Genomic DNA, 26,489 nt, shown 5'->3' with positions numbered 1-26,489 from the left:
AAAACACACTGATGTCCTACCAGCTGTCTCAGACCTACTACAGGTAAAACACACTGATGTCCTACCAGCTGTCTCAGACCTACTACAGGTAAAACACACTGATGTCCTACCAGCTGTCTCAGACCTACTACAGGTAAAACACACTGATGTCCTACCAGCTGTCTCAGACCTACTACAGGTAAAACACACTGATGTCCTACCAGCTGTCTCAGACCTACTACAGGTAAAACACTGCTGAGTAAAGCTACTGTCAGACCGGTATAAACCTTTTTGCATTGCATACACAACCTTTTTTGTTGTTCACCTTTAAGTAGCTTTCCTGCCCTGCATGTATCCCCTTCCTATTTCCCAATTCCCTCCGTTGAATCCACCCGATTGGATAAATGACATGCTGGTGCTCTAGTGCGACACCTAGTGGCTGAATGTTGTCTATAGCACCTGCAACGTTACTGCTGTACTGTGGCTTCTGGGACTAGCTGTTTTTTGCTACTATTATTACCAGAGAGACACCATTGAGGGAGTAGTCTTTGAACCCATGCCACACTACCTGTGATTACTGTGATTTGTTCATTTTTAAGGCCCTTATTGATAAGCTACCTCCTTATACTACATCATTATTGGTAAGCTACGTCCTTACATCATTATTGGTAAGCTACCTCCTTATACTACAATACTACATCATTATTGGTAAGCTACCTCCTACATCATTATTGGAATTTTGGTACCTATGGAACACGTTCTGGTGACTGTCTGGTCCTGGTCCAGAGTTTGCTCAGAACAGGGTAATCTGCATTTTGCTATGATGCCCCTAGCTCATGGAATGAACTCGACAGTCCTTAAAGGATAACTCCACTTTTTTTTTAAATTAGCTTATTTAACATCTTCCCTGGAGTTAGACAAGAAGATGCATACCTTTTTTGTCTCTGTGTGTGCATTTTAGCTTTGGGAATAGACGCTCCGTTAGCATAGCTTAGCTTCATCACTGGAAGTGGGGGAGGACAGTAGCCTTACAGTGTATTGCAAGGTCTGACATTGACCAAACTTGATATGCATGACCTTGGTGGGCTCTAGGTCAACTCCTGAAAAGGGGGTCAATGTCAGACTTTGCAATCAAAAGTTAGGGGGCTAATAACCCTTGCCATAATTTCAGTGCGCCCCTAACTTTTGATTGCAAGGTCTGACATTGACCCCCTTTTCAGGAGTTGACCTAGAGCCCACCAAGGTCATGCATATCAAGTTTGGTCAATGTCAGACCTTGCAATACACTGTAAGGCACTGTAAGGCTACTGTCCTCCCCCACTTCCAGTGATGAAGCTAAGCTATGCTAACGGAGCGTCTATTCCCAAAGCTAAAATGCACGCACAGAGACAAAAAAGGTATGTATCTTCTTGTCTAACTCCAGGGAAGATGTTAAATAAGCTAATTTAAAAAAAAAGTGGAGTTATCCTTTAAAGCTTGAGATTCTCCCCTCTGTTGCAGAGTTTAAAACCTAACCTTGATCTCCAACCTTTGTCTATCAAATTTATTGTTATCTTTACTTGTCTTACTGTTATGATTTTATATGCTCTGTGATTGTATATGCCTTTTTTTTTGCTTATTTCTGTATGTACACTCGAAGTGACTGTAAATGAGGGAAACCTCAGTTGCCTTTTGAGTTTAAATAAAGGTTTGAAATGAAATGAATTGAAATTACAAGGTATTTTGACCATCTCTCTCTCTCCCATTCCTGTTGGGCAGGTGTTTCTCGTGGCGCTTTCCCTACGCGCTGTGCTCCGACGTCTTCCAGTTCGTGAGGCTGCTGAGAGCCAACGGCACCACGGAGGCCAGGCCGCTCACGGACTTCTACCACGAACCAGAGGAGAGGGCCGAAGGGAAGGAGGAGGCGGGAGCAGGAGAGGCGGGACGCAGGGAGGAGGGGGCGGGAGCAGGGGAGGCAGGACGGAGGGAGGAGGAGGCGGGAGCAGGGGAGGCGGGACGGAAGGAGGAGGCGGGAGCAGGGGAGGCAGGACGGAGGGAGGAGGGGGCAGGAGCAGGGGAGGCGGGACAGAGGGAGGAGGGGGCGGGAGCAGGGGAGGAGGGACGGAGGGAGGAGGGGGCAGGAGCAGGGGAGGCGGGACAGAGGGAGGAGGGGGCGGGAGCAGGGGAGGCAGGACGGAGGGAGGAGGGGGCGGGAGCAGGGGAGGCGGGACGGAAGGAGGAGGCGGGAGCAGGGGAGGCAGGACGGAGGGAGGAGGGGGCGGGAGCAGGGGAGGCAGGACGGAGGGAGGAGGGGGCGGGAGCAGGGGAGGCGGGACGGAAGGAGGAGGCGGGAGCAGGGGAGGCGGGACGCAGGGAGGAGGGGGCGGGAGCAGGGGAGGCGGGACGGAGGGAGAAGGGGGCGGGAGCAGGTGAGGCGGGACGGAGGGAGGAGGGGGCGGGAGCAGGTGAGGCGGGACGGAGGGAGGAGGGGGCGGGAGCAGGGGAGGCGGGACGGAGGGAGGAGGGGGCGGGAGCAGGGGAGGCAGGACGCAGGGAGGAGCGGGCAAGAGCAGGGGAGGCGGGACGGAGGGAGGAGGGGGCGGGAGCAGGGGAGGCAGGACGCAGGGAGGAGGGGGCGGGAGCAGGGGAGGCGGGACGGAGGGAGGAGGGGGCGGGAGCAGGGGAGGCAGGACGGAGGGAGGAGGGGGCGGGAGCAGGGGAGCCGGGACGGAGGGAGGAGGGGAAGGAGGGAGGAGGGGAGATGCAGAGGGAAGATGGAGACGGGAGGGAAGCCAAAAGACAGACTGAAGAGGAAAATAGCGAAGCGACGGAAGATGAGAAGATGGAGGTGGTGGTGGAGGAGGAGAAGGCGGCGGAGGAGATGAAGGAGAAGGGAAATAACAAAGCGACGAAAGAGGGAGAGAAGATGGAGGGGGTGGAGGAGAAGGGGGCGGAGGAGATGAAGGAGAAGGAAGTGGAAAAGGGAAATAACAAAACAAATGACCCGAGTCAGCAGGAAAACATGTCCTTCACAGTGAACTGTAGTAATGAACCAGACACCAGAGAACAGACACTGATCTCCCCCCAAGAGAAGCGGCCTGGATCAGGGCCAACGTCAGGCCATGAACCCCGTGGCCCACCAGACCTGTCCGACATGATGGAGTTCCCTCTAAACGGCCAAGGGGGTGCCGGCATGGCCTGTCTCAGCCTGATGTCCCTGGGACTGCTGTCCGTGCACGTGTCCATCCCCAGACAGATGGTGGTGGTGGACAGCAACCTGGTGGACAACGAGGTCGTCAAGGGGTGAGATGTAGGATGCAAAATGGGTCACGGGCACTTCCTCTGGTGGGTCCCCCCACCTGACAGCAGCAGCAGTGATGTGTTTGTTATATGTTTCAGTGAGCCTGGGTCCCACGACAAGAAAACACATCTCATTTGAATAATCCCTGATTTTGACATCATGCTTCTTACATAAAATGTATGTTCTCTGAATGTTCCGCCTCTGGAATCGGCACTTCTGGTTAATGTTTTGTTTGGTAGAAACTAGGGATGCTCGATATTGGCTTTTTTACCGATACCGATATACCGATATTGTCCAACTCTTAATTTCCGATACCGATATCAACCGATATCAACCGATATCGATATAGATATATGCAGGGTTCCCCCCCCCAAAAAATGGAATAATTTCAGGTAATTAACATTACATATCTCTTGTTGTGGAATTAACACAACATTATGCATACTTTTGACAATAAATAAAATCAGAATTTGTTCTTACTTGCTTGCCTGGGTAAATAAAGGTTATAGAAATGTAAAAAAAAAAAAGTTAAAAAAAAAGCTTTTTATTTTTTTTGAAAACCGATACCGATATTTTACGATATCACATTTTAATGCCGATATCGGCCGATAATATCGGACATCCCTAGTAGAAACCAAAACCTCCATGGTGACGATGGATGCCTTTAGACTTAAAGGTAGAGTCTGTAATGTCGTCAAACGGTGACCTCTAGGCAAAAGAGCCCCTCTTGGTATCTTTGTTTACAAAAAAACACCAATTCAATAATCTGCAAAACTATTAAATCTGACCGATACTGACACCCATATCAGCCAATGCTAATGGACCTATCTCAAGCCCTACCCTCTTTTCTTGATCCCCCTATCAGAGCTGTTTCTTCCCGTGGACAAACTGGGAAGCAACACTTTTGATCGAAGGATTAAGAAAAGAGGGTGGGGCTTGAGATATTGTCTGTCGATATACCGTATCGGCGCATCCCCAAATATGAATACTATTTTGTGTGCGTAAAAAGTGCTTACCGCAAACGTGCACACACATGCAGCCTGCTGTTTGCGACCCAGATCCCCCTGATCAGATGCTATGAATACAACCGTGGTATAGAATATGTGAAAACCATTTCCCATTGTCGTGCGTTACGTGAATCATTTCACGAATCAAACTTTTTTTTTTTTTTTTTTAAACTTAAATTTTTATTAAACATTTATAGACAAACAACACAACATATACAAAAATTAAAAATACTGACTTAAGCAAATAAAAAAACATAAAACAATTGTCATATCTTAAACAAAAATAAAATTAGAAAACATTAAGTGTGTGACATGGGTTCAGAGACCCTCTTTGAACCTCTTTCCTCCTTTACCCTTCGCCCTCTTGTGATGCATTTGGTTCTTCCTCTGTGATGTCGTTTTCGTTCCCCTTGTAATCCTCCCACTTTCCCCATCTTTCTCCAAATTTCTCTTCCTGTAACCTCAGCATGTGTGTTATCCTCTCCATATCCTGTATCTCTTCCACTATTCCTACCCATTGTGCTATTGTCGTGGACTCGTGGGTCTTCCTTGTACCACAGTCTTGTTATTGCTTTTCTGGCCGAATCAAACTTTTGACAACAGACTCTTTCCTTCCTCAGCATAGCGGCGCTGGAGGAGGATGATGATGATGACGACGATGCTGCTGAGGAGTGCGAGGGGAGGAAGAGGCTGGAGGTGAAGGCCCGCCAGGCGTCGCACACCAACTACCTCATGATGCGAGGATACTGCAGTCCTGGCATAGGTACCGCTGGCTTGTTTCTCTGTCTCTCCTTCTGTTTTTTTTCAAGATGAATAAATGGTGCTTTTATATAGAGCTTTTATCCAAAGCGCTTTACAATTTTGTTCCTCACATTCACCCGTTCATTCACACACTTGACGGCGGAGGCGACCGTGCGAGGTGCCAACCTGCTCACTGGGAGCAATTAGGGGTTAAGTCAGTGTCTCGCTCAAGGACACTTCGACACGCTGCCCGGGAGGAGCGGGAATCAAACCCGGGAACCTTCCGATTACCAGACGATCGCTCTACCTCCCGAGCCACTGTCGCCCCTGATAAGAAGATAAGATATTCCTTTATTGATCCCCTTGAGGAATTTCAGGCGTCATAGCAGGAGGGGAGGTACAGGTATGGGCAGGGTAGTGGTAGAAAGACAATATAGGCAATATAAATATAGGCAATACAATTATAGTAAAGATATCAAATTAGACGATAAACAATATCATTTAATTAATTAAGAATATGAGAAAGTAAACTGTGTAATAAATCGAATCAAGTGTGCAGATGAGGGTCTGTTTGCCCTATAAGTTATATTATACGTTACAATAAATATGGTCAATAACACTTAGAAACTGAATATATACTATGAGTAAGTAAAGTATACAGTATACACGGGTGCAGTGTACATAAGGTACCCTAACTGACGTGATATACGTTGTAGTCTGTGCAGTTTAGTTGGTAAGTAACACGTTAGTTAACAGTTGGTACTGTATGAAAGTGCTTGAATTCCACAAGGGCTTCCACAAGGGCTTCCTTAAGCCCCGATTATACTCGAAAACTGACACGTACACGCAGGCGGCTGCAAACACGCTGCGCACGTGGCTCTGTTTATAGTCCATTTCCTGTGTCAGCGTCGAGTGCTTATGTAGCACTCAACACTTTGATGAACATTGTTACTCAGCTGAGTTGTACCCTTCCTGCTGTCTTGTTGTACAAAACTTGTAAGTCGCTTTGGATAAAAGTGTCAGCTAAATGACTAAATAATATAAATGTTACCGTAATTCCTCTAATAGTAACCCCGGCTTGTATTTGTTTCAACTGTAGCGGATACCAGGCTTGTATTAGGAGGAGGCATGTATAAGAGAGAGGCCTATATTTCAAATTTTCAAACGGATCATAATGAATAAATCAACATTTTGTGTCAGTTTGAACCCAGTCAAATGTACTGGGTTCATTTATTGAAACCAAGTACTGTATGAAATACGGTAGTAAACAGTGCAATTACAGGTGGTCAAAAAAAGTTAAATAAAGTAAAATAGTGCAATCACAATACTGGTATAATAATAATAACTTTGTTTTATACAATTCTGAGGTAGGCTTACTCTCTTGGTAAACATTAACACCATACCATTATATGGTATTTATTGCACAGCCAGGCCAGCATATAACAACAATAACAAAATATATTGCCTATGGTAAATCCGTTGAGGGAAATACCATAATTCCTCTAATATACATGAAACCCGGCTTGTATTAGGAGGCCGGCTTGTAATTGCTTAGCTCAACAGCGCACCCGGTCATTAATAGAGACCCGGTTTTTAATTGAATACCGGTTACTATTAGAGGAATTACGGTATGTTATGACAGCTGGGCAGTCTGTGCGCATATCCGCGGGTATTCGCACGGTCACAAAATCTGCCAGGCACACGGATGCGACGTGACGTCCTTGCGGACAAGAACGTTGGCGAAGATTGCGCAATTTACGTCACACGTACCAACGCGCATCTGCGGATGTGGGAACTATAATCGGGCCTTTAACTCTTTGAGCGCCGGAGGCCTAGAGCATATTTGTTCCTACCACGCCAACGTTCTAAAATATAGGAATAAGTGGCGGTGTTAGCAGGGCTATATATATATATTATATTATAGCTATGGATACAATACTATGGCCCATTTGACATCACCTATCTATCGTTCAATATGTGAAAAAGAATAATTTTTTTCGTCAATACGTTCGCGTGTTATACCGTGGTGAATATGAGTATAGTTTTAGAGTGATCCTGTCTAATCCCAGAAAACGACGATATGCAGCAAAACGTGAATTTCGGTAAAAGCATTGCCGTTTCTCGCCTGGACACGCTACTATTTCCAAATCAAATATATATAATAGGTATTGCACTTTGGCATTCTCAGGATGATTCCCCATGTTAACCCCGAGTCCGTGTGCCTGTAATGAATGGAAATATCGAATAAAAGAAATAACGATGAAAACCCGACTACCGTATACTCGGGTCTGGCGCTGAACGGTCGGCGAGATAACCAGACTATCCTCGGGTCTGGCGTCCAAAGAGTTAAGGGCTTCAAGGGCTTCCCCAAGAGCTTCCCCAAGGGCTTCCCCAAGGGCTTCCCCAAGGGCTTCCCCAAGGGCTTCCACAAGGGCTTCCACAAACGTGAAAGATGTGGAAACAGCCTCAGGTGGACCTTTACGTTGAGGCACCTTGTGTAGCCTGCATCTTAGCCTATGAATGTACTTCCTGATCGACGCACTGTTTGAGAGAATAAAACCTGGCATTTTTGCATTCATCTTCATCAAGTCATGAAAAGTTTGGGAATTGCACAAAAAGTATGGAAATATATTATTGTTATTATTGTTCTCTCTCAGCTCAGTCAATTAACATTAGATTTTTCCAATTTATGTAGGCCTAGTTGTAATATTTACTGTTGTAAAGAATTATCATTGGCTATAGAGTGGCCTCACTGATGCTATCAGTATAATAGGTACATCATACTTAAAATCGAGTCAGGACATCAGAGTCTGGAAAACTGAAATGTATAGAAATGTGTTGGAACCTTTATCATATGTCAGTGAAGAAATCATGTACCGGTAGCCTTTTTATTCTAGAATCTTACTCCTAGGGAGCGGCCACACTAATCCATCATGAAACAGATGGAAGGTATTGCTGTCCATTAGTTTGTTTTTAATTAGAACTAGGGATGTCCGATATTGGCATCAAAATGTAATATCGGAAATGATCAGTATCGGTTTAAAAAATAAATAATAATAATAATAATAATTTCTTTACATTTATTTAACCTTTATTTACCCAGGCAAGCAAGTAAGAACAAATTCTTATTTTATTTATTGTCAAAAGTATGCATAATGTTGTGTTAATTTCACGACAAGAGATATGTAATGTTAATTACCTGAAATGATTCCGTTTTTTTGTGGGGGGGAAACTCCTTATATATCGGTATCGGTTGATATCGGTATCGGAAATTAAGAGTTGGACAATATCGGTATATCGGATATCGGTAAAAAAGCCAATATCGAACATCCCTAATTAGAACCTAGTTAGTTCGTTTTTAATTAGAACCTAGTTATTTTGTTTTTAATTAGAACCTAGTTGGTTTGTTTTTAATTAGAACCTACTTAGTTCGTTTTTAATTAGTACCTAGTTTTTATTTAATTTTTTTGACCTATTTGATGTAATTGTTTTTAATTAGAACCTAGTTGACATAATTGTTATTAATTAGAACCTAGTTGGTTTGTTTTTAATTAGAACCTAGTTTACGTAATTGTTTTTAATTAGAACCTAGTTTACGTAATTGTTTTTAATTAGAACCTAGTTGACATAATTGTTTTTAATTAGAACCTAGTTGACGTAATTGTTTTTAATTAGAACCTAGTTATATTATATAGTATTATAGTAGTATATTATTGGACTGTGAAGCTCTGTATCCCGGGCCCCCCCCCCATGCTGCTTTGACACCTGAATTTCCCCAAGGGGATTAATAAAGGATCATCTTATCTCTTTCTTATCTTATTTGGTTCGTTTTTAATCGGAACCTAGTTGACGTAATTGTTTTTAATTAGAACCTAGTTGGTTTGTTTTGAATTAGAACCTAGTTGACGTAATTGTTTTGAATTAGAACCTAGCTGATGTAATCGTGCATTTGCAGAAACCACAGCGTTGCTACAGATGGTGACGGATCCATCAGTTCAGAAACCACAGCTTTGCTACAGATGGTGACGTATCCATCAGTTCAGAAACCACAGCGTTGCTACAGGTGGTGACGTATCCATCCGGTCAGAAACCACAGCTTTGCTACAGATGGTGACGTATCCATCAGTTCAGAAACCACAGCGTTGCTACAGATGGTGACGTATCCATCAGTTCAGAAACCACAGCTTTGCTACAGATGGTGACGGATACAGATCTGGCGGAGACGGACTCATTGTCAACCCTGTCCAACAAACGGATTCTCCTCATTGATAAATAAATTAAAATAGCCGTAGAGAGAGGCAGTGTGGCCTCAGGCCCTTAGAGGTGAGAGAGAGACAGGTGTCGTCCTCTTTGATCATTTGACTCAGATGGTAATGTAGTATTTTCTCTTCCAGTCAAACTGCGTAACCTCAACCCCAATGACAGCATCGTGGTGGAGTCCTGTATCATGAGGGTGAAGCTTCGCAACACGCCTGCTCACCACATGTTTAATGATGAGGGTGAGTACACACACACACACACATTTACATTTTTACATTTAGTCATTTAGCTGACTCTTTTATCCAAAGCGACTTACAAGTTCTGTACAACAAGTCAGCAGGAAGGGTACAACTCTGGCAGCTAAGGGTCAGTAAGATTGTTCACCAAACGGTATCGAACTTGGGTGCTACAGTCATGAGGGCATAGTAGTAAAGACATATTAGCATAATAGGTAGTAATATAGGCAAAGTAGGTTCTTTAGTAGCAGAGTGCATACTAGTAAAAGACGGTACAAAGGTTAGTATATTTGTTTTCCCCCACACACGTATATAAACACACACACACATACTAGACTGTTATGTTAGATACACACACAAGGAACAGATTCACACACACACACACACGCACGCACACACACTACAACACACAAACACAATTTGATTCCCCGTGTTTCTCTCTCTCTTTGTGTCACCAGTCTCTTCTCTGCTGGACTATATGAAATGTGGTCCGTCTCTCCTCCCCTCCAACCTCAACCACTCCATCTGCTTCCCCTCCACCTCCACCTCTCCCTCTCCGTCCTCCTCCTCCTCCTCCTCCGAGCGGGGGTACAGCCCCCAGGACATCCAGGCCTGTGCAGAGCTGGAGAGGAGCTTAGAGGGGGCGGGCCACAACGGTCTGGGTGGGCGTGACTTACTGCAAGCACACGCCCACCTGGCACAGCCAGACTCTGGACGCACCAGAGGCCTACAGCAATACATGCAGGTGAACAGAAGCACACACACACACAGTGTTGCGTTGCTGATATCAAAGCTGGTTGCACGCTGTTTTAATGACGCCACGTACACAGCAAATTATCGCGTTATGAAAATTAACTCAATATCAATTACACGCAAACAATTTATTTTTTTATTAAATTCTTTTGATTTTATTATTATATTTTTTTTATCTCATTCATTCCATTAAAACGTAGAATAAACATTTACAGATTTTTTTTTTTAAATGGTCCATTTGCATGTTCTTGGTATCTGAATCTATGGATCTCAGGGAATGTATTCCCAGTGTCAGAAATACTGTGTCTGTTACTAGGCTTGAGTAAATTGTAATGAACCAAATGAGAAGATCAATTCAAATTTTTTTGACTGTGAATAACACCATGCTCAAATTGACCAGACCTGAAAAATCTAAGCAAATGAATAAAGGGAAGATGATTAAACAGAAGGTTTTGTAGATACAGTACTGAATTCTGCCATCCGGACACATGCAATTTGAAATATGATTTTATAGAATATAAAATATCAGGCCTAAAATAGTTATGTGATTAATTAGATAATTTTTTTTAATCGCCTGACAGCACTAATATATATACACACACATATATATATATACACATATATACACACATATATACATATATACACACATACACACACATACATGCATACAGATAGTTCCTGCATCTGTCTGGTCTGAATTCTAGCTTTCGATTGCTCTGCTTGTCCATCTGTCCTAATTTTCTTTCGATCTGATTGGTGCAGGAGCTGCAGGAGGAGGGCCGGGTGTTGCGAGTGGGAGGGCTCGGGGTCCGCTATGTGCTGATGCAGCACGCCCGACCCTGGCTCCTGACCTCCACCTCCAGGAACAGGTCACGGTCTTCTGCCCAATCCAGATCCCGGTCGTCGGAGTTGCGCAAGAGAGGCCTGCAGAGCCCAGAGCATGATGTGGGACCACCCAGAAAAAGACTGACTAAGGTTGATGAGGGACAGGTGGTGGTGGGAGAGGCAGAGGAGAGAGGGGAGGAGGATAAGAGAGGGGAGACAGAAGAGAAAAGAGGGGAGATGGAGGAGAGTGGGGAGGTGAAGGAGCGAGGGAAGGAGGACGAGAGAGGGGAGGTGGAGGAGAAAGGGGAGACGGACGGACCGCCAAGGATGACGGTGAAGAGGAGCGAGGGAGAGAAGGAGGGGGAACACGAGAGAAGAAGTGGTAATGGAATGATCAACTCAGAAGAGGAGGGAGGGAAAAAGACGCTGCCGGAGGAGGAAGGACAGCGGGAAAGGGAGGATGAGGGAGGAGCCGTGAGAGGAGGAGAGGAGAAGACTGAAGAAAGAGGAGTCAGGCTAGAAGAGGAGAAGACTGAAGAAAGAGGAGTCAGGGTAGAAGAGGAGAAGACTGAAGACAGAGGAGTCAGGGTAGAAGAGGAGAAGACTGAAGAAAGAGGAGTCAGGGTAGAAGAGGAGAAGACTGAAGAAAGAGGAGTCAGGGTAGAAGAGGAGAAGACTGAAGAAAGAGGAGTCAGGGTAGAAGAGGAGAAGACTGAAGAAAGAGGAGTCAGGGTAGAAGAGGAGAAGACTGAAGAAAGAGGAGTCAGGGTAGAAGAGGAGAAGATGGAGGAGAAGGAAACGACTGAATGTGATGCTGCATCGTGGTTTTCTCCACCAGCTCCAGCTGCTGCAGAAGCGGATTCTCATGATGCGTAAGTAGTGACCAGGGCCCTCATTTATCAACGTTGCGTACGCACAGATATGTGCGTAACCCGTGCGTACAATCATTTCTAAGCAAAGTGTGGGACTTATCAATTTGAACTTGTGCTTGACTTTGTGCGTATATCTAAGCACAGCTCGGACCATGCATAGCTGGCGCCCGGTGGTAGAATATGTTTACAACGCGGAAATAAGCATTGACTGCGCTCCGCGTAACTCAACTTGTTATTATTTTGCGCATATATTGCAGAAATACGGGAACGTTTTGATTATATTTAAAAGGCTTTGCCATTGTTAAACGTAATAAGTGGAACCCCGAAGCTGTAAGCAGAATACAAGTCATATGAACATCCACGATATAGTGTTCTTCCCCCTTCCTATAAGAAAGAATAAAAAACGCATTGCAGCGAGAACAGAGGTTATTTGTTGAGTATGTGTATTACAAAACCCTTGCAATTAGTGATGCACGATATATCGGCCGCCGATATAATATCGGCCGATATGGCCGATTTTTTACACATCGGTATCGGTCCGATATCAAGATAGGGCCGATATATATATAAAAAAAAACTTCTTTTTTAATATTTTTTTTTTATTACATGTTTTGGCCTCAAATCGTTTCAAAATATGTCATTACTGAAAATAAGTTACAAAAGTAAAAAAAATAATGCGTTTTGGAAAATAGCTCTTTATTTGATTATCATAAAATAGTGTTTTCTATACAGAGATATCGACATCGGTAAATATCTGTATCGGCCAGAACAGCAATATTAATATCGGTTATCGGTATCGGCCACAATTTTCACATCGGTGCATCACTACTTGCAATAAATGTCTCTTAAATGAATGAAAAGCATACATGCTCTGGATACAGAGCATATATCGTGTGGGTGATATCATGACTTGTATTCTGCTTACAGAATTTTACTTATTTAGTTTTACAATGTCAAAGCCTAAATCAAAACGTTCCCGTATTTCTGCAATCTATGTGCAAAATAATAACGAGTTGAGTTCTAACAAAGAACGTATTACATGCTGGTAGGCTGATAGAGTAAACTATGATATGAATATGATATGATATAAAGGTATACTGGTCCGTCCGTGAGGATAGCGAGGACTCGAGTCGGATAGCCATTAAATGCAATTTGAGAATATAGGCTATTAATGCAAAGCGACGGCCTATAGCCTATACATATTATTTAATGTTTTCATAAGCGTAAAGATACAACAGCTAGATTAATGATCAAGTTAGTTTACTGTATGCAGGCTTCGCAGGGCTGTGTGTTATTATATATGCGCAAGTTACTGTTGCATAATGTAGGCTATGGCTGCTATTATGTAATTCATATAGGCGACCTAATACCGACAACAAAATAGATTGTATGCCTCTAGTACAAATCATTATACCGGTAGCCAATCGAACAAAATGAATAAAGGCATTCATATTCCAGCGGTTATAATGACACACCAACGCCAAACAGAAACAGTGGTTAACGAACGGTCTTTATTAGTATTTTGAGCTGTCCAGGCAGAATTGCAGCAATGGTCTTAGGGAGTCTTTGATATCTGACATCACCATGTACAAGTCCGCCTTTTATTTATCCCATAACGGGTTGTGTCTTCTTGGTTGACAGCGCCTCCGTAAACAATCTCCCTCTCAGTGAGGTTTCTCAGAGTTCGGTCGGGTCAGTCCATTATTTCACATCCCATGGGGGGTGTTTCATGACCATATATGGATAATCATGCACGAGCATTGACGGTAGAACAAAGAGGTATTTATCAACACGAGTGTTATAGGACCTGTGTATGCACGGTTGATAAATCCGGATTTCTTTGTGCGTACACACATTCTAAATTCTGTGCTTACGAACGAAAATAGAACACTTTCTAAGAATTGTTGATAAATGAGGGCCCAGGGGTTCTGTTGGTGGTTAAGTAGTGACCTTGGGTTCTGTTGGTGGTTAAGTAGTGACCTGGGGTTCTGTTGGTGGTTAAGTAGTGACCTGGGGTTCTGTTGGTGGTTAACTAGTGACCTGGGGTTCTGTTGGTGGTTAACTAGGGACCTGGGGTTCTGTTGGTGGTTAAGTAGTGACCTGGGGTTCTGTTGGTGGTTAAGTAGTGACCTGGGGTTCTGTTGGTGGTTAAGTAGTGACCTGGGGTTCTGTTGGTGGTTAAGTAGTGACCTGGGGTTCTGTTGGTGGTTAAGTAGTGACCTGGGGTTCTGTTGGTGGTTAACTAGTGACCTGGGGTTCACTTCTGTTGGTGGTTAAGTAGTGACCTGGGGTTCTGTTGGTGGTTAACTAGTGACCTGGGGTTCTGTTGGTGGTTAACTAGTGACCTGGGGTTCTGTTGGTGGTTAAGTAGTGACCTGGGGTTCTGTTGGTGGTTAACTAGTGACCTGGGGTTCTGTTGGTGGTTAAGTAGTGACCTGGGGTTCGGTTGGTGGTTAAGTAGTGACCTGGGGTTCTGTTGGTGGTTAAGTAGTGACCTGGGGTTCTGTTGGTGGTTAACTAGTGACCTGAAATACATTGCAGGGTCACAGACCATGTTTGTAATCTAAAAACAGTGAACATTTACTACCTCAGATGAAGAACCATTCAAAGTTCTGTTTTAAAGTTTTAGTTTTCAGATGAACAACGTTTTCAAACTGTATTATCTAAAGGTGGTACATTGGAGTGTTGTGTTCATTCATAGTTAACACATTGAGTGCCGGCCGGATATGGCGAATTATCGCTTGTATGCCAGCACTTTAATCAATGGGAGGACGAGCACATTTGCGAGCGATTCAACTATATCTTAAATGATGGCTATGGGTCTAATACACCCGTCGCTTATCAATGACTTGCTTGCAGTCAACATGTACCTAACGGATTGTTTTTTCATCAGTACATTTCCGTTTTATACCGTTTTGAATACAAGTATAGTTTTGGAGATTTCTAGAAAGATTAAAAGATTCCGCAGTAATAGCCCTTTACTGGAATACACAAAACACGTTGTCATTTTCCGGCTGATTTATGAATCGTTTTCAAATAAACGCTAGATTATCGAGAGTATTTGTGTTCTTAAGCACGATACAAAAGCGGGCTGAAAAATCATTTATTCGTGCCGCGCCTAACGCCACACACACACACACACACACGTTGTGAACGCTGTGAAAAAACCCTCTGATTAACCCAATACTGGTAACATACAGTCCTTACCTCAGATCAGATGTTCTGCAAAAAGATTAATCCAATTCCTGATCGCCATTCCAAATATCGATCGCGTTTATTGATCCAACGTTATACTCCGAAACACGCTGCTTTCAGTCCCCTCAGTGAATGCAATAGTATCAGGTTGCATGCCCCAGAGTTTTTTTTCCTGATGCACAGTCCCATCAAATCCAATCCAATGATGTGCAATACCATCCGGGAGACGATAGGCGGCGGTATTTGCCCTTTTCGAGCTCAGAGCCATTCCCAATGATAACGTCAGGCTGGATGGATGAAAAATGAATGGATATCGCTAATAAAAGAAATAACGATTAAATAACGAGAACTCATTATTGGCACACAACGCATGGCGAGTTAGGACGAGAAATCTCATTGTTGGCACTCAAAGTGTTAAAGACGGTAGAAGTTGAGTACATTCTGGTTATACATCACATTCACGGCGGCACAGTGGTTTAGTGGATAACACTGTCGCCTCACAGCAAGAAGGTCCTGGGTTCGATTCCCGCTTGGGGTCCAGGTTGCAGGGTTGCCAGGTACCCAGGTGGGGTATCTCTCGGGCCTTTCTGTGTGGAGTTTGCATGGTCTCCCCGTGCTCACTAGGGTTTCCCCCCCAAAAAGAGATAAACCCAATGGAAAAACATGCAGAATAGATCGCTAACGCTGTCGTGTCCTTGACGAAGACGGACAGGAGCACTTAAATTAGTCCCCGGGTGCAACCCATGTCTGCTCCCGGCTGCCCTTGGGGGGAAGGTCAAGCGCAGAGAAGAAATTTTATTGGCGACCCCAAAAATGGCATGTTTGTATATTTGTCGCCCATTGCATGCGTGTTCGCTGCATGACTACGTTTCAATGTGTGCTACGAATAAAGATTTTTTTGTATCCACTTTTTCTCCTATTTTATATATTTTCCTCCCATCCCAATTTAGTTGTTATGCCAATTCCTCCCTCCCCTCCCTGGTCGTTGCGCGCATGTGCCCCCCACTGGTCGGTCTAGGGAGCCCTGAAGTCTATCACATGCTTCCTCCGACACATAGGAGACAGCCAGCAGCCTCTTTTCACCTGGCAGCGAGGACTCTCATTGTTGAAGTGTAACGCGTGGGAGGTCACACTACCTTCACCATTTCCCTCCCTCGCTGTGCAGGCGCCCTGACCGACCTGTAGAAGTCGCTGTTTACAACGACCAGGACCCACCCTCGCCAGGTTTCCCACCCGTTAACACAGCCAATTGTGTTAGTATGGACGGTCGGCCAACCCGGAAGCACCACAGCTGGATTCGATCCCTGTCTCTGTGGTGGTAGACAGACGCTTAGTCCGCTGCACTACCCGGCCGCCACGAATAAAGATGTCTTCAAGTCCAGTTAGGCCCTGTCCACACGAGTATGGATATTTTGCAAAACGCACATTTTCCTCTACGTTTGGGCCTTTCATCCACACGTAAACAGAATTTTCGGTAAAGAAAAGAGAGAGAAAATATTTTTTAACATTTTAAAAGTGAAGAATCTTTAAAATATCAGTTTCAGTGGATCCGTGTAGCCATGTTAAACGTATCGTCTCTAGAGCAGGGCTCTGCAACCTGCAGCTCTGGAGCTGCACACAGCGCTTCAGCCCCTCTGCAGTGGCTCCCTGTAGGTTTGGGGGAAAAAATTATAATATGGAAATAAATAACGGCAATTTTTTATTCAAAAGGAACACCTCTTATTTTGGAGATCGGGGTGATACTGTGAACTGAAATAAAAGTGTTTAATATTTCATCAACTAAAATATACATCACACCCCATGCCTCTCCCTGCCGTCTGCGGGTGGCTAATCTTGAGTTTCCGACCCCCCAGTAAGCTAACCATGGATATATCCAAAAAAGAATAGTCTCGGAAGAAACTTGAGGGTTTAATTCAGCATGGACGGATTAATTTGCTTTTGTTTCTAACGATGCAGGCTAGATTGTATGCTTGATAAGTGGGGAGGAATTAGCGAACAACAAATAAACGTCAGTCGCCACTTAAAAAAATCTAAAGATGTATTTAACAAACTCAAATGTTCTAAACACGGTTTATATTAACTTAATAAATAAAATAAATAAAAAAATCTACTTGTGTCGACGAAAATGTCCAATAGGCCTAACTAAATAACATATACGCGCATAAAATGCTGAAAACAACCAACTGTACTTACGAAGCAACAAGAGTATTTTTAATGAGGCTATTATTATTATTATTATTATTATTATTATTATTATTATTATTATTATTATTATTATTATTATTAAGATTAAGATAGCCTACATAGAACATAAATAGCCTGTCTCAGACTGACTCACATGGTCCTGGGGTGTCAGACAGTAGTGCATGCAGCCTGGTCACAACAACAACACTCACTGGCGTGCCAGCTCTGCCAGCCTGGGGAATCTCCCCACATTGACTTTGCACCAGTCAGCCGGATTTTTATCCAGGGATGGGGAATGGTTTCTTTTAACTGTTAACGCGAGGTGGTCTTGTTGAATGCCCACGCTGGCTCTTAGGTCAGATCGATAACTTCATAACTCATTGGTCTGCTTATCTTGACATCAAACAGCGTCCTGTGAAGTGGTTGACACGCAGAACCAAACGAGTCTACAAAATGTTGTTGTTACCACTGACCGACAAGAGACAGCGAATGCACCGTTCCGACCCCCGTCAGTCATCGACCTTAGGTCGAGTGATTGAAGTTGCGGAATCTTTTATTTTATTTGCACTGGGACGGACTCTCTTTAATTAGATGAGGTCCATTTCCCTTATCCGTTACACGTATTATCACTGTATGGCTTTACTTGATAATCCCATTATACAGAATCCACCTTTAGTCCTTAATGCATAATCATATGTCTCCTTTTACTCCGTAGGGATAAAGCCACACTTCTAAAGTTTTTATGGTAAAACCAGGCTTACAGAACCCACCTTTAGTCCTTAATGCATAATCCTATTATAGCTAGGGATAAAACCACTTATCCTATTTTGCCTTAAAGCATAATCATATGTCTCCTTTTACTCCGTAGGGATAAAGCCACACTTCTAAAGTTTTTACATCATTAATACTCCGTCTGGCTAAAGCCTTACTCAGGAGGTTTTTTACATCATAAATCTACTCGGTTCGCCGTAGAGTTTACTGTATGGCATTACTTGATAAAACCAGGCTTGCCGAACCCACCTTTCTCCTTAATCACAATGATCCTATTTCTCCTCCTCTTTTTACATCATAAATCTACTCGGTTCGCCGTAGAGTTTACTGTATGGCATTACTTGATAAAACCAGGCTTGCCGAACCCACCTTTCTCCTTAATCACAATGATCCTATTTCTCCTCCTCCTCCTCCGTCTGGCTAAAGCCTTACTCAGGAGGTTTTTTACATCATAAATCAAGCACATTACAGGCACATTATTATTATTATTATTATTATTATTATTACTGGTAAAGTTACAATGCAAAAATACATCTCCATGCTTACCCGTCTTTTTAATCAAAACGCAAAGGGTGAAGTTACAAGGCAAAACACATTTCATGCTTACCCGGCCGTCCGACCGTCTGGTGTGAAGAAAGGATACAAAGGATATTTATAAAGAGGTATTTTTAATTAGAAAAAGCTAGTTACAAGAAGAGACTGAAGTGGAAAGTGTCCATTTCAGTTAAAATATGCACAGAACAAAACATCTCATCTCTGCACGGCTTGTGCCCCGTGTCTGGCAGCAGGATCTCCATTCAGTTTAAAATAAGCAGATCTGGCACGGCTTGTGCCCGCAAGCAACATCTTTCTATCTCTCCAGCTCAGTGTAAAAATCTGCCTGTGCTCTCGCCAGTTGGCCCTTTTTATAAGGTCCGTCACGTCACGCCATCATCAGTACATAGCTCCAATCATTGTACAGTACGTGTCATATCCCTCCTTCAGTTATTTGTTACTTTGCAGTTACATATCAAATCAAGTAATTCATAAGAATACAATGCCCCTCTGACTAGAGCTCCCTCTTCTTGGCCTTGCATTCCAGCCGGTCACTCCCTTACTGCATGGGGCCTCTTTCGTTCTGACTCACTCTAACAGTAAGAGAAACAGGCAGAACAGTACAGAACAGGCAGAACAGTAAGAGAATGCAGGCAGGACAGGCAAGGGTTATGATACCTTCTGTAGGTATCATCGCCAAGCATATCATTCTTTTTAAGCAGAGAATTATGAAACATATAATTAATATAGCATTATATATATATACCTTTATACCAACAGTATATATATGTTTCCATAATTATTACATGTGAAAAATAGTTTATACGGCTATAGTGGCCCCTCTCTTCTCCATGGCCTCACATTCCGCAGGTTCACTCCCTTTTCACAGACACCGGCCCCTTCTATGGAGACATTTAAAGGCTCAGTTCCATTTTTTATAAGTAGAGCCATCATAGAGCTATCTTTCCAGAGTTTAGTTTAAAGATTTATACTGGTCATATAGGAACGACCCAGGATGTCATTGTCCAAAAGTGTCACTTGTTCTGTGGCACTTCACAGTCTGCCATATGCCCACCCGGCAAACTTCTAGTTAGTTAGCGACACCGCAGTGGTGACTAGCTAGTCCTCGGTGATGTAGTGTCAAGTGTAACATAGCTTTCGGTAAACATTTTCGTTAGAGAAAACTAATTTCAATAATATATGCCTTATTCTATGCGCACTACCAGCCAGCCATTATGCGACGGAGAGATACTTTCAATTTTGACAGAGAGAAGATAATCTCCCAATTCAGATATAATTTAACACAAACGGTTCCAAAGATATTGAATGTTTGTAGGCATATTTTCACACCATCAACAAAGTACTTGGGCCATTATCTCTTATTCTGAATGGATTTGGTGCCAGCTGTCATTTCTCCCCATCTCTTCTCCGACACTTGAGACCAAAAGTACTTAGCCACTCCCCTCCAACAATGAAAATCAGCTCACTACGCATGCTCAGACTGTTGTTCTATGGTATTTGAGATATCGCTTATCGACACCTATGCTTGTTGGAGCAATTTATGTGTTTCTGCATTTACGTCTGGACGGAGGTATTTTTTAAAACCCTGAAGGATTTTTTTGAGACGAGTGTGAAAATATCTGTTTTGAAAAATATCCATATACGCCTAGTCAAGGCCTTTTAATCACACTTCCAAGGGATTTGGATTGACTTTCCCAACTGCAAATACACGGGATGGCCAAGGAAATGTCAAAACATTGTTATTATGGTCTGAACTAGGGTTGCGCGATACACCCATACTAGAAAAGTATTGCGATACCCAGCCGTTAAAAACGGTCCAATATTAGTATCGATACTTTTAGAATAATAGCCTGATGCCGTAGATTCATGACCGGGGGGGGGGGGGGGGGGGGTGGTGTGTGTGTGTGAGAGAGAGAGAGAGAGAGAGCAGGCTTTGTGTCTGTTTTTGCCTAAAGCCAGGACTCCACAGTGCGAGCGTTTCACTATAAATGTATTTGAAAAAACGTTCCCATGTTCTGTTCCAATATTATAATCCTTTACTTTTCCAGATTTTTTTCTTTTTTTTCTTTAATCATTTTAGAATCGGTATCGTGATACTTAGGCTGGTATCGGTATCAAAGTCAAAATGTTGGTATCGTGACAACACTAGTCTGAACGGTTTCTGCATTCCCTCCCTCCCTCCCTCCCTCCCTCCCTCCCTCCCTCCCTCCCTCCCTCTCATCCCAGCAGTGGAGATGTGCATTTCATCAGTCGGCCTTGGCGGCTGGTGGACGGCAGTGTGAACCGCCCGGTGTGTAAAGGCATGCTGGAGGCCGTCCTGTATCACATCATGTCCCGGCCCGGACTCACTCTGCACAGCCTGGTGGAGCACTACAGAGACGTGCTGCAGCCCATGGTGGTGCTGGACCTCGCAGAGGTACACACGCACACGCACACACACACACACAGGCATGCTATTTTAGACATACTATGCGTCACAGGTCCAACCAGTAATGTATCTGATTACCAAATGGACGATTAGATCTTAAGGGTGTGTAGTTAGAAGATGCAGAGCGTAGGGGTCTTGAGGGTGTGTAGTTAGAAGATGCAGAGCGTAGGGGTCTTGAGGGTGTGTAGTTAGAAGATGCAGAGCGTAGGGGTCTTGAGGGTGGGTGGTTAGAAGATGCAGAGCGTAGGGGTCTTGAGTGGGTGGTTAGAAGATGCAGAGCGTAGGGGTCTTGAGGGTGTGTAGTTAGAAGATGCAGAGCGTAGGGGTCTTGAGGGTGTGTAGTTAGAAGCTGCAGAGCGTAGGGGTCTTGAGTGTTGTAGATAGAAGATGTAGAGCGTAGGGGTCTTGAGGGTGTGTAGTTAGAAGATGCAGAGCGTAGGGGTATTGAGGGTGTGTAGTTAGAAGATGCAGAGCGTAGGGGTCTTGAGTGTGTAGTTAGAAGATTCAGAGCGTAGGGGTCTTGAGGGTGTGTAGTTAGAAGCTGCAGAGCGTAGGGGTCTTGAGGGTGTGTAGTTAGAAGATGCAGAGCGTAGGGGTCTTGAGTGTGTGTAGTTAGAAGCTGCAGAGCGTAGGGGTCTTGAGTGTGTGTAGTTAGAAGCTGCAGAGCGTAGGGGTCTTGAGGGTGTGTAGTTAGAAGATGCAGAGCGTAGGGGTCTTGAGGGTGTGTAGTTAGAAGATGCAGAGCGTAGGGGTCTTGAGGGTGTGTAGTTAGAAGATGCAGAGCGTAGGGGTCTTGAGGGTGTGTAGTTAGAAGATGCAGAGCGTAGGGGTTTTGAGGGTGTGTAGTTAGAAGATGCAGAGCGTAGGGGTATTTTTTTTTAACTTTATTTTTTAGCGTTTATCGCTTTTCTGGTCAAGCATGACCGACAGATACAGGGTGAAACGGGATATAGAGCAGGGGAAGACATTCTGGCAAATGACGGCGGGTCCGGGAATCGAACTTGGAGTCCACCAGATCCGTGACGCAGCACGGTTTTCCCCGACGCAGAAATAGCGCCGAGATATGCGGTGAGCTACTGGAGCCCCCCGAGCGTAGGGGTCTTGAGGGTGTGTAGTTAGAAGATGCAGAGAGTGTAGGGGTCTTGAGGGTGTGTAGTTGGAGACCATTGACCTCCGGTAGGAGGGAGCCGTTCCCCTCGCTGCCAGGTCACTTCACGAACACGTAAAAGCATAAACTGGTACTAGTTACTGGATTGTGGATTGCATGCGTGTCTTGTTGCGGTCAATAGAAAATAATACACAAAACCAAATGTGAAACGTTAATATTGACGGCCCTATTACCCCCCCCCCCCCCCCCCCCCCCTCTGTGTATTAATCCTCTTCCGCTCTGCCTTCCTCAGGCGCTGATAGAGATGGGCTGCGTGAGGAAGAGGACCGTAGTCAGAACTCACAAACCGTCCCTCTTCTCCCGCCCCGGGGACGGGGCAGGGTTCAGGACGGAGGAGACGGAGACGGTGTTCTACGAGCCCACCATCAGCTGCTGTCTGAGACTCGCTCACGTTCTCCCCAACCAACCCCACTGGAACCAGTTCCTCCAGCTGACCTGACCGTTGGAACCAGTTCCTCCAGCTGACCTGACCACCTGAACCAGTTCCTCCAGCTGACCTTACCACCTGAACCAGTTCCTCCAGCTGACCTGACCACCTGAACCAGTTCCTCCAGCTGACCTGACCACCTGAACCAGTTCCTGCAGCTGACCTTACCACCGGAACCAGTTCCTCCAGCTGACCTTACCACCGGAACCAGTTCCTCCAGTTGACCTGACCACCTGAACCAGTTCCTCCAGCTGACCTGACTACTGGAACCAGTTCTTCCAGCTGACCTGACCGTTGGACCCAGTTCCTCCAGCTGACCTGACCACTGGAACCAGTTCCTCCAGCTGACCTGACCGTTGGACCCAGTTCCTCCAGCTGACCTGACCACTGGAACCAGTTCCTCCAACTGACCTGACCGTTGACCTGGAGTGTCTCACCAAGCAGGGTTGAGTCGTAGTCCGATAACTTCCGAAAAGGATTTACCGTAATTCCTCTAATAGTAACCGGGTCTCAAATACAAGCCGGGTCTCTATTAATGGCCGGGTGCGCTCTTGAGCTAAGCAATTATAAGCCGGCCTCCTAATACAAGCCGGGTTACTAATATACTGAGCTGCATACTGAGCTAGTTACTTGATTTCACTTTGAAAACGTTGAAATGACCAGTGACCACCTGTAATTGCACTGTTTACTATTTCATACAGTACTTGGTTTCAATAAATGAACCCAGTACATTTGACTGGGTTCAAACTGACACAAAATGTTGATTTATTCATTATGATCCGTTTGAAAATTTGAAATATAGGCCTCCCTCTTATACAGGCCTCCTCCTAATACAAGCCTGGTACCCGCTACAGTTGAAACAAATACAAGCCGGGGTTACTATTAGAGGAATTACGGTAACTCCTGTCTTGATGTTTTTGGATTTGATTCTGTGAAACTAAACTGAACTTTTAATTTAATTTAAATTACCCTCATTTACAGGGACGACAAGCTTACAAATCAAGACGAAGTTATCGGCAGGTTCATACATTATAGGCACAATAAATAAGCATAAACAATGAAAATCTGTTAAGACGGTTACAAGTCGACACACACAGTGGTCGGAGGTCATACTTTTAAATGCAGCAAGAGAAGGAAGAACCTCCAGCTTCAGAGTCAGTTGGAGGACATTCCAGATGTAGGAAAAATAGAATAGGTTCCAAGATTCCATTCCAACAGTGTTGTGATGTCAGGGGGAAGCTTACCAATTCTGTCCTGGTGGGCCAGGAGTTCCTGCCTTGACCTGTCGGCCTGTTATGGTGACTGGATTCCAACAGAACAATGCCATGACCTGTCGGGCTGTTATGGTGACTGGATTCCAACAGAACAATGCCATGACCTGTCGGGCTGTTATGGTGACTGGATTCCAACAGAACAATGCCTTGACCTGTCGGCCTGTTATGGTGACTGGATTCCAACAGAACAATGCCTTGACCTGTCGGGCTGTTATGGTGACTGGATTCCAACAGAACAATGCCATGACCTGTCGGCCTGTTATGGTGACTGGATTCCAGTTCCAGTTCCGGTTCCGGTTCTCAGGCGCTTGAAGGTATTGCACATCTGTGGCTCATGGACATCAAACTGATGTTCACCTCTCGTCTAAACAATGTTTTCTTCTTGCAAATCTTTGTTCTTATTTGCGTGGAAAAAAAATTCTTTTTCTTTTTATATAACAATTTTCTTATTTATGTTTGTTGTATGGATTATTTTTTCTTTTTCATTTGTTTGAAAGTGTTAATAAAAATGTGACATTTGGTCACAAATTATGTTTTGTTGTAGGAAGGTGAATCAGTAACAGTCGTATGTGAAGTAACAATTCGGAAACAACTTTTATTTTCAAATGGGACATATTATCTTTTCAACAATTTGATGCGACTTCCTTGAATCTGTGGAGCAGGTTTGTCTAGTTTTCTGCAAAAATCTAATTTTAATTTATTTTCCTCTTCCCACCTCTTTTGTTTTATTCAATATTGTTTTCTGTTTTTATATATAAAAAAAGAATTAATGCCGATTTATCTCACACATCCAAAAACCCCTAAGCAGTTTTACGCACATTCATTTAGTTTGGCAGTTATTGAGTCAATTTGTTTTTTGTTTGAATGACCACATTGGGGACATTGAATCCGTGATGTCTCATATGGACTGTTACCTTATAATTTAACTGTGATGTAATTAACCACACAGGGATTCAATGTCCCCAATGACATCACTGTTGTGGCAATTTCTGCAACAAAAAAGTCTTTCTAGGGTTTTATTGTCAACCAGAACTTTTCAGTCTTGGATTGAGTGAGGGGCTATGCTATGGACAAGGTTAGGTTATGGACAAGGAGTGTTAAGGTTAGGCTATGGACAAGTTGGAGGCTGGAGCTATCTCTGCTGTCGACGCTTGCCTGAGTCAAACCGGAAGAACTCGCAGCTATAAAGTATATTCCTTAGCAACGGCTGCTAGCCCATTGCAACCCCACCCCTATAGCACTCACTATACTATAGCAACGGCTTCTCCCCTCCCTAGCCGACCAGCTATCTTTGTTGATGCTGAAGTGCCTCTGCGGATGACTTCTGTGCTGCTGGCTGCTATCGCTCACAAAGAGCCTGTGCCCAGACCCTGCCTCTGTCTTACAGTTTCAAAGTTCAATTAAATACAATGTTTAAACTAATATCTCTATATATATGTACTTTACCTACATGTTATAACCCCATGTTATGTTATTAGACCTACAACGCCTGCTAATAATGCATTATATATCCTGTATATACACACAAATGTGTTTCCTGGTTTCAATGGGATAACACACAGAGAGGAGATGTCTGTCAGCGTTTTTCAGTTTAACACGGTTAAACTGATATCTACATTGATTTCATCACTATGGACAAGGTTAGGCTATGGACAAGGAGGAGTGTTATGGTTAGGCTATGGACAAGGAGTGTTAACACATTGGACGGCAGACCTGGGATAAGTCGGGTTAACTCACCATCGCTTGAGTACCAAACCCGAGAAAAGTCGGGTTTTAATCGTTATTTCTTTTATTATCTATATCCATTCATAATTCATCCATCCAGCCTGATTTTATCGTTGGGAATGGCTCAGATCGCAAACGGCCTATACCGCCGCCTAACACTTTGCGGCCGCTATTGCACTCCATTTGAAACTATATGGTTTGTTTTCTGGGCCGAGCTGCGGCGTGGGGGCGGGGTCTAAATACTCCGGCAAGACGAGCGCTTATAGGGATGGCATCGACGAGGGTCCCCGCCCCCCCGTTCATGTGCAATGCTGGATAACGTTGGACACACGATCGCGATCAGTATTTGGAATGGCCATCAGATAATTGGGATTATTCTTTTTGCAGTACATCATAGACAAGGTAAGGACTATAATGTTATCAATCTTGCGTTGATCCGATAATTCCCCCCCGCGCGATCGCAGCGTGTGTCTGTAATGTACTGTGTAATATGCCGTTGGTGGCAATCGAAGCATTTTGCATGTTGACCGGAAGAAACTCACTGACAATCGACTATGTTATTAGATCTATAGCTATAATATTTAATATAGTTCCATAGATTCAGGAATTGTGTAAAATTGCCCAAATAGTGAAAGAAATAGTAAGATGGTTCCCCTTTGACTTCCGGTTTGCAACGTTCTGGTGAGCAGCCACATGAAAGCTCCAGGTCAATGAATATCAAAAAAAGGAAGTAAAACAATTCAATTGAAGATTCAAGGACAAAAGAAAGAAGGAAGAATGAATACGAGGACAAATGAAAGAAAAGC

At 44.1% G+C, this 26,489-nt stretch overlaps 1 protein-coding gene across 1 annotated transcript in view; it reads left to right on the top strand.

Annotated features, from left to right (window-relative positions):
• The window catches only part of gtf3c1 (general transcription factor IIIC subunit 1), a 90,583-nt gene extending 66,068 nt beyond the window's left edge, over positions 1–24,515 (top strand). The window contains exons 35-41 of the mRNA XM_084319474.1: positions 1,738–3,261; positions 4,887–5,029; positions 9,402–9,506; positions 9,962–10,248; positions 11,022–11,956; positions 20,888–21,077; positions 22,490–24,515. Coding sequence (XP_084175600.1) covers positions 1,738–3,261; positions 4,887–5,029; positions 9,402–9,506; positions 9,962–10,248; positions 11,022–11,956; positions 20,888–21,077; positions 22,490–22,696 — 3,391 coding nt within the window. The 3' untranslated portion in view covers positions 22,697–24,515. The remainder of the gene's footprint in view (positions 1–1,737; positions 3,262–4,886; positions 5,030–9,401; positions 9,507–9,961; positions 10,249–11,021; positions 11,957–20,887; positions 21,078–22,489) is intronic.
• The last annotated feature ends 1,974 nt before the right edge of the window (positions 24,516–26,489 follow it).

This window comes from Notolepis coatsorum (assembly GCF_963971535.1).
Source record: "Notolepis coatsorum genome assembly, chromosome: 7".
Lineage (NCBI taxonomy): Eukaryota > Metazoa > Chordata > Actinopteri > Aulopiformes > Paralepididae > Notolepis > Notolepis coatsorum.
This window is presented reverse-complemented; position numbering and strand designations above follow the sequence as displayed.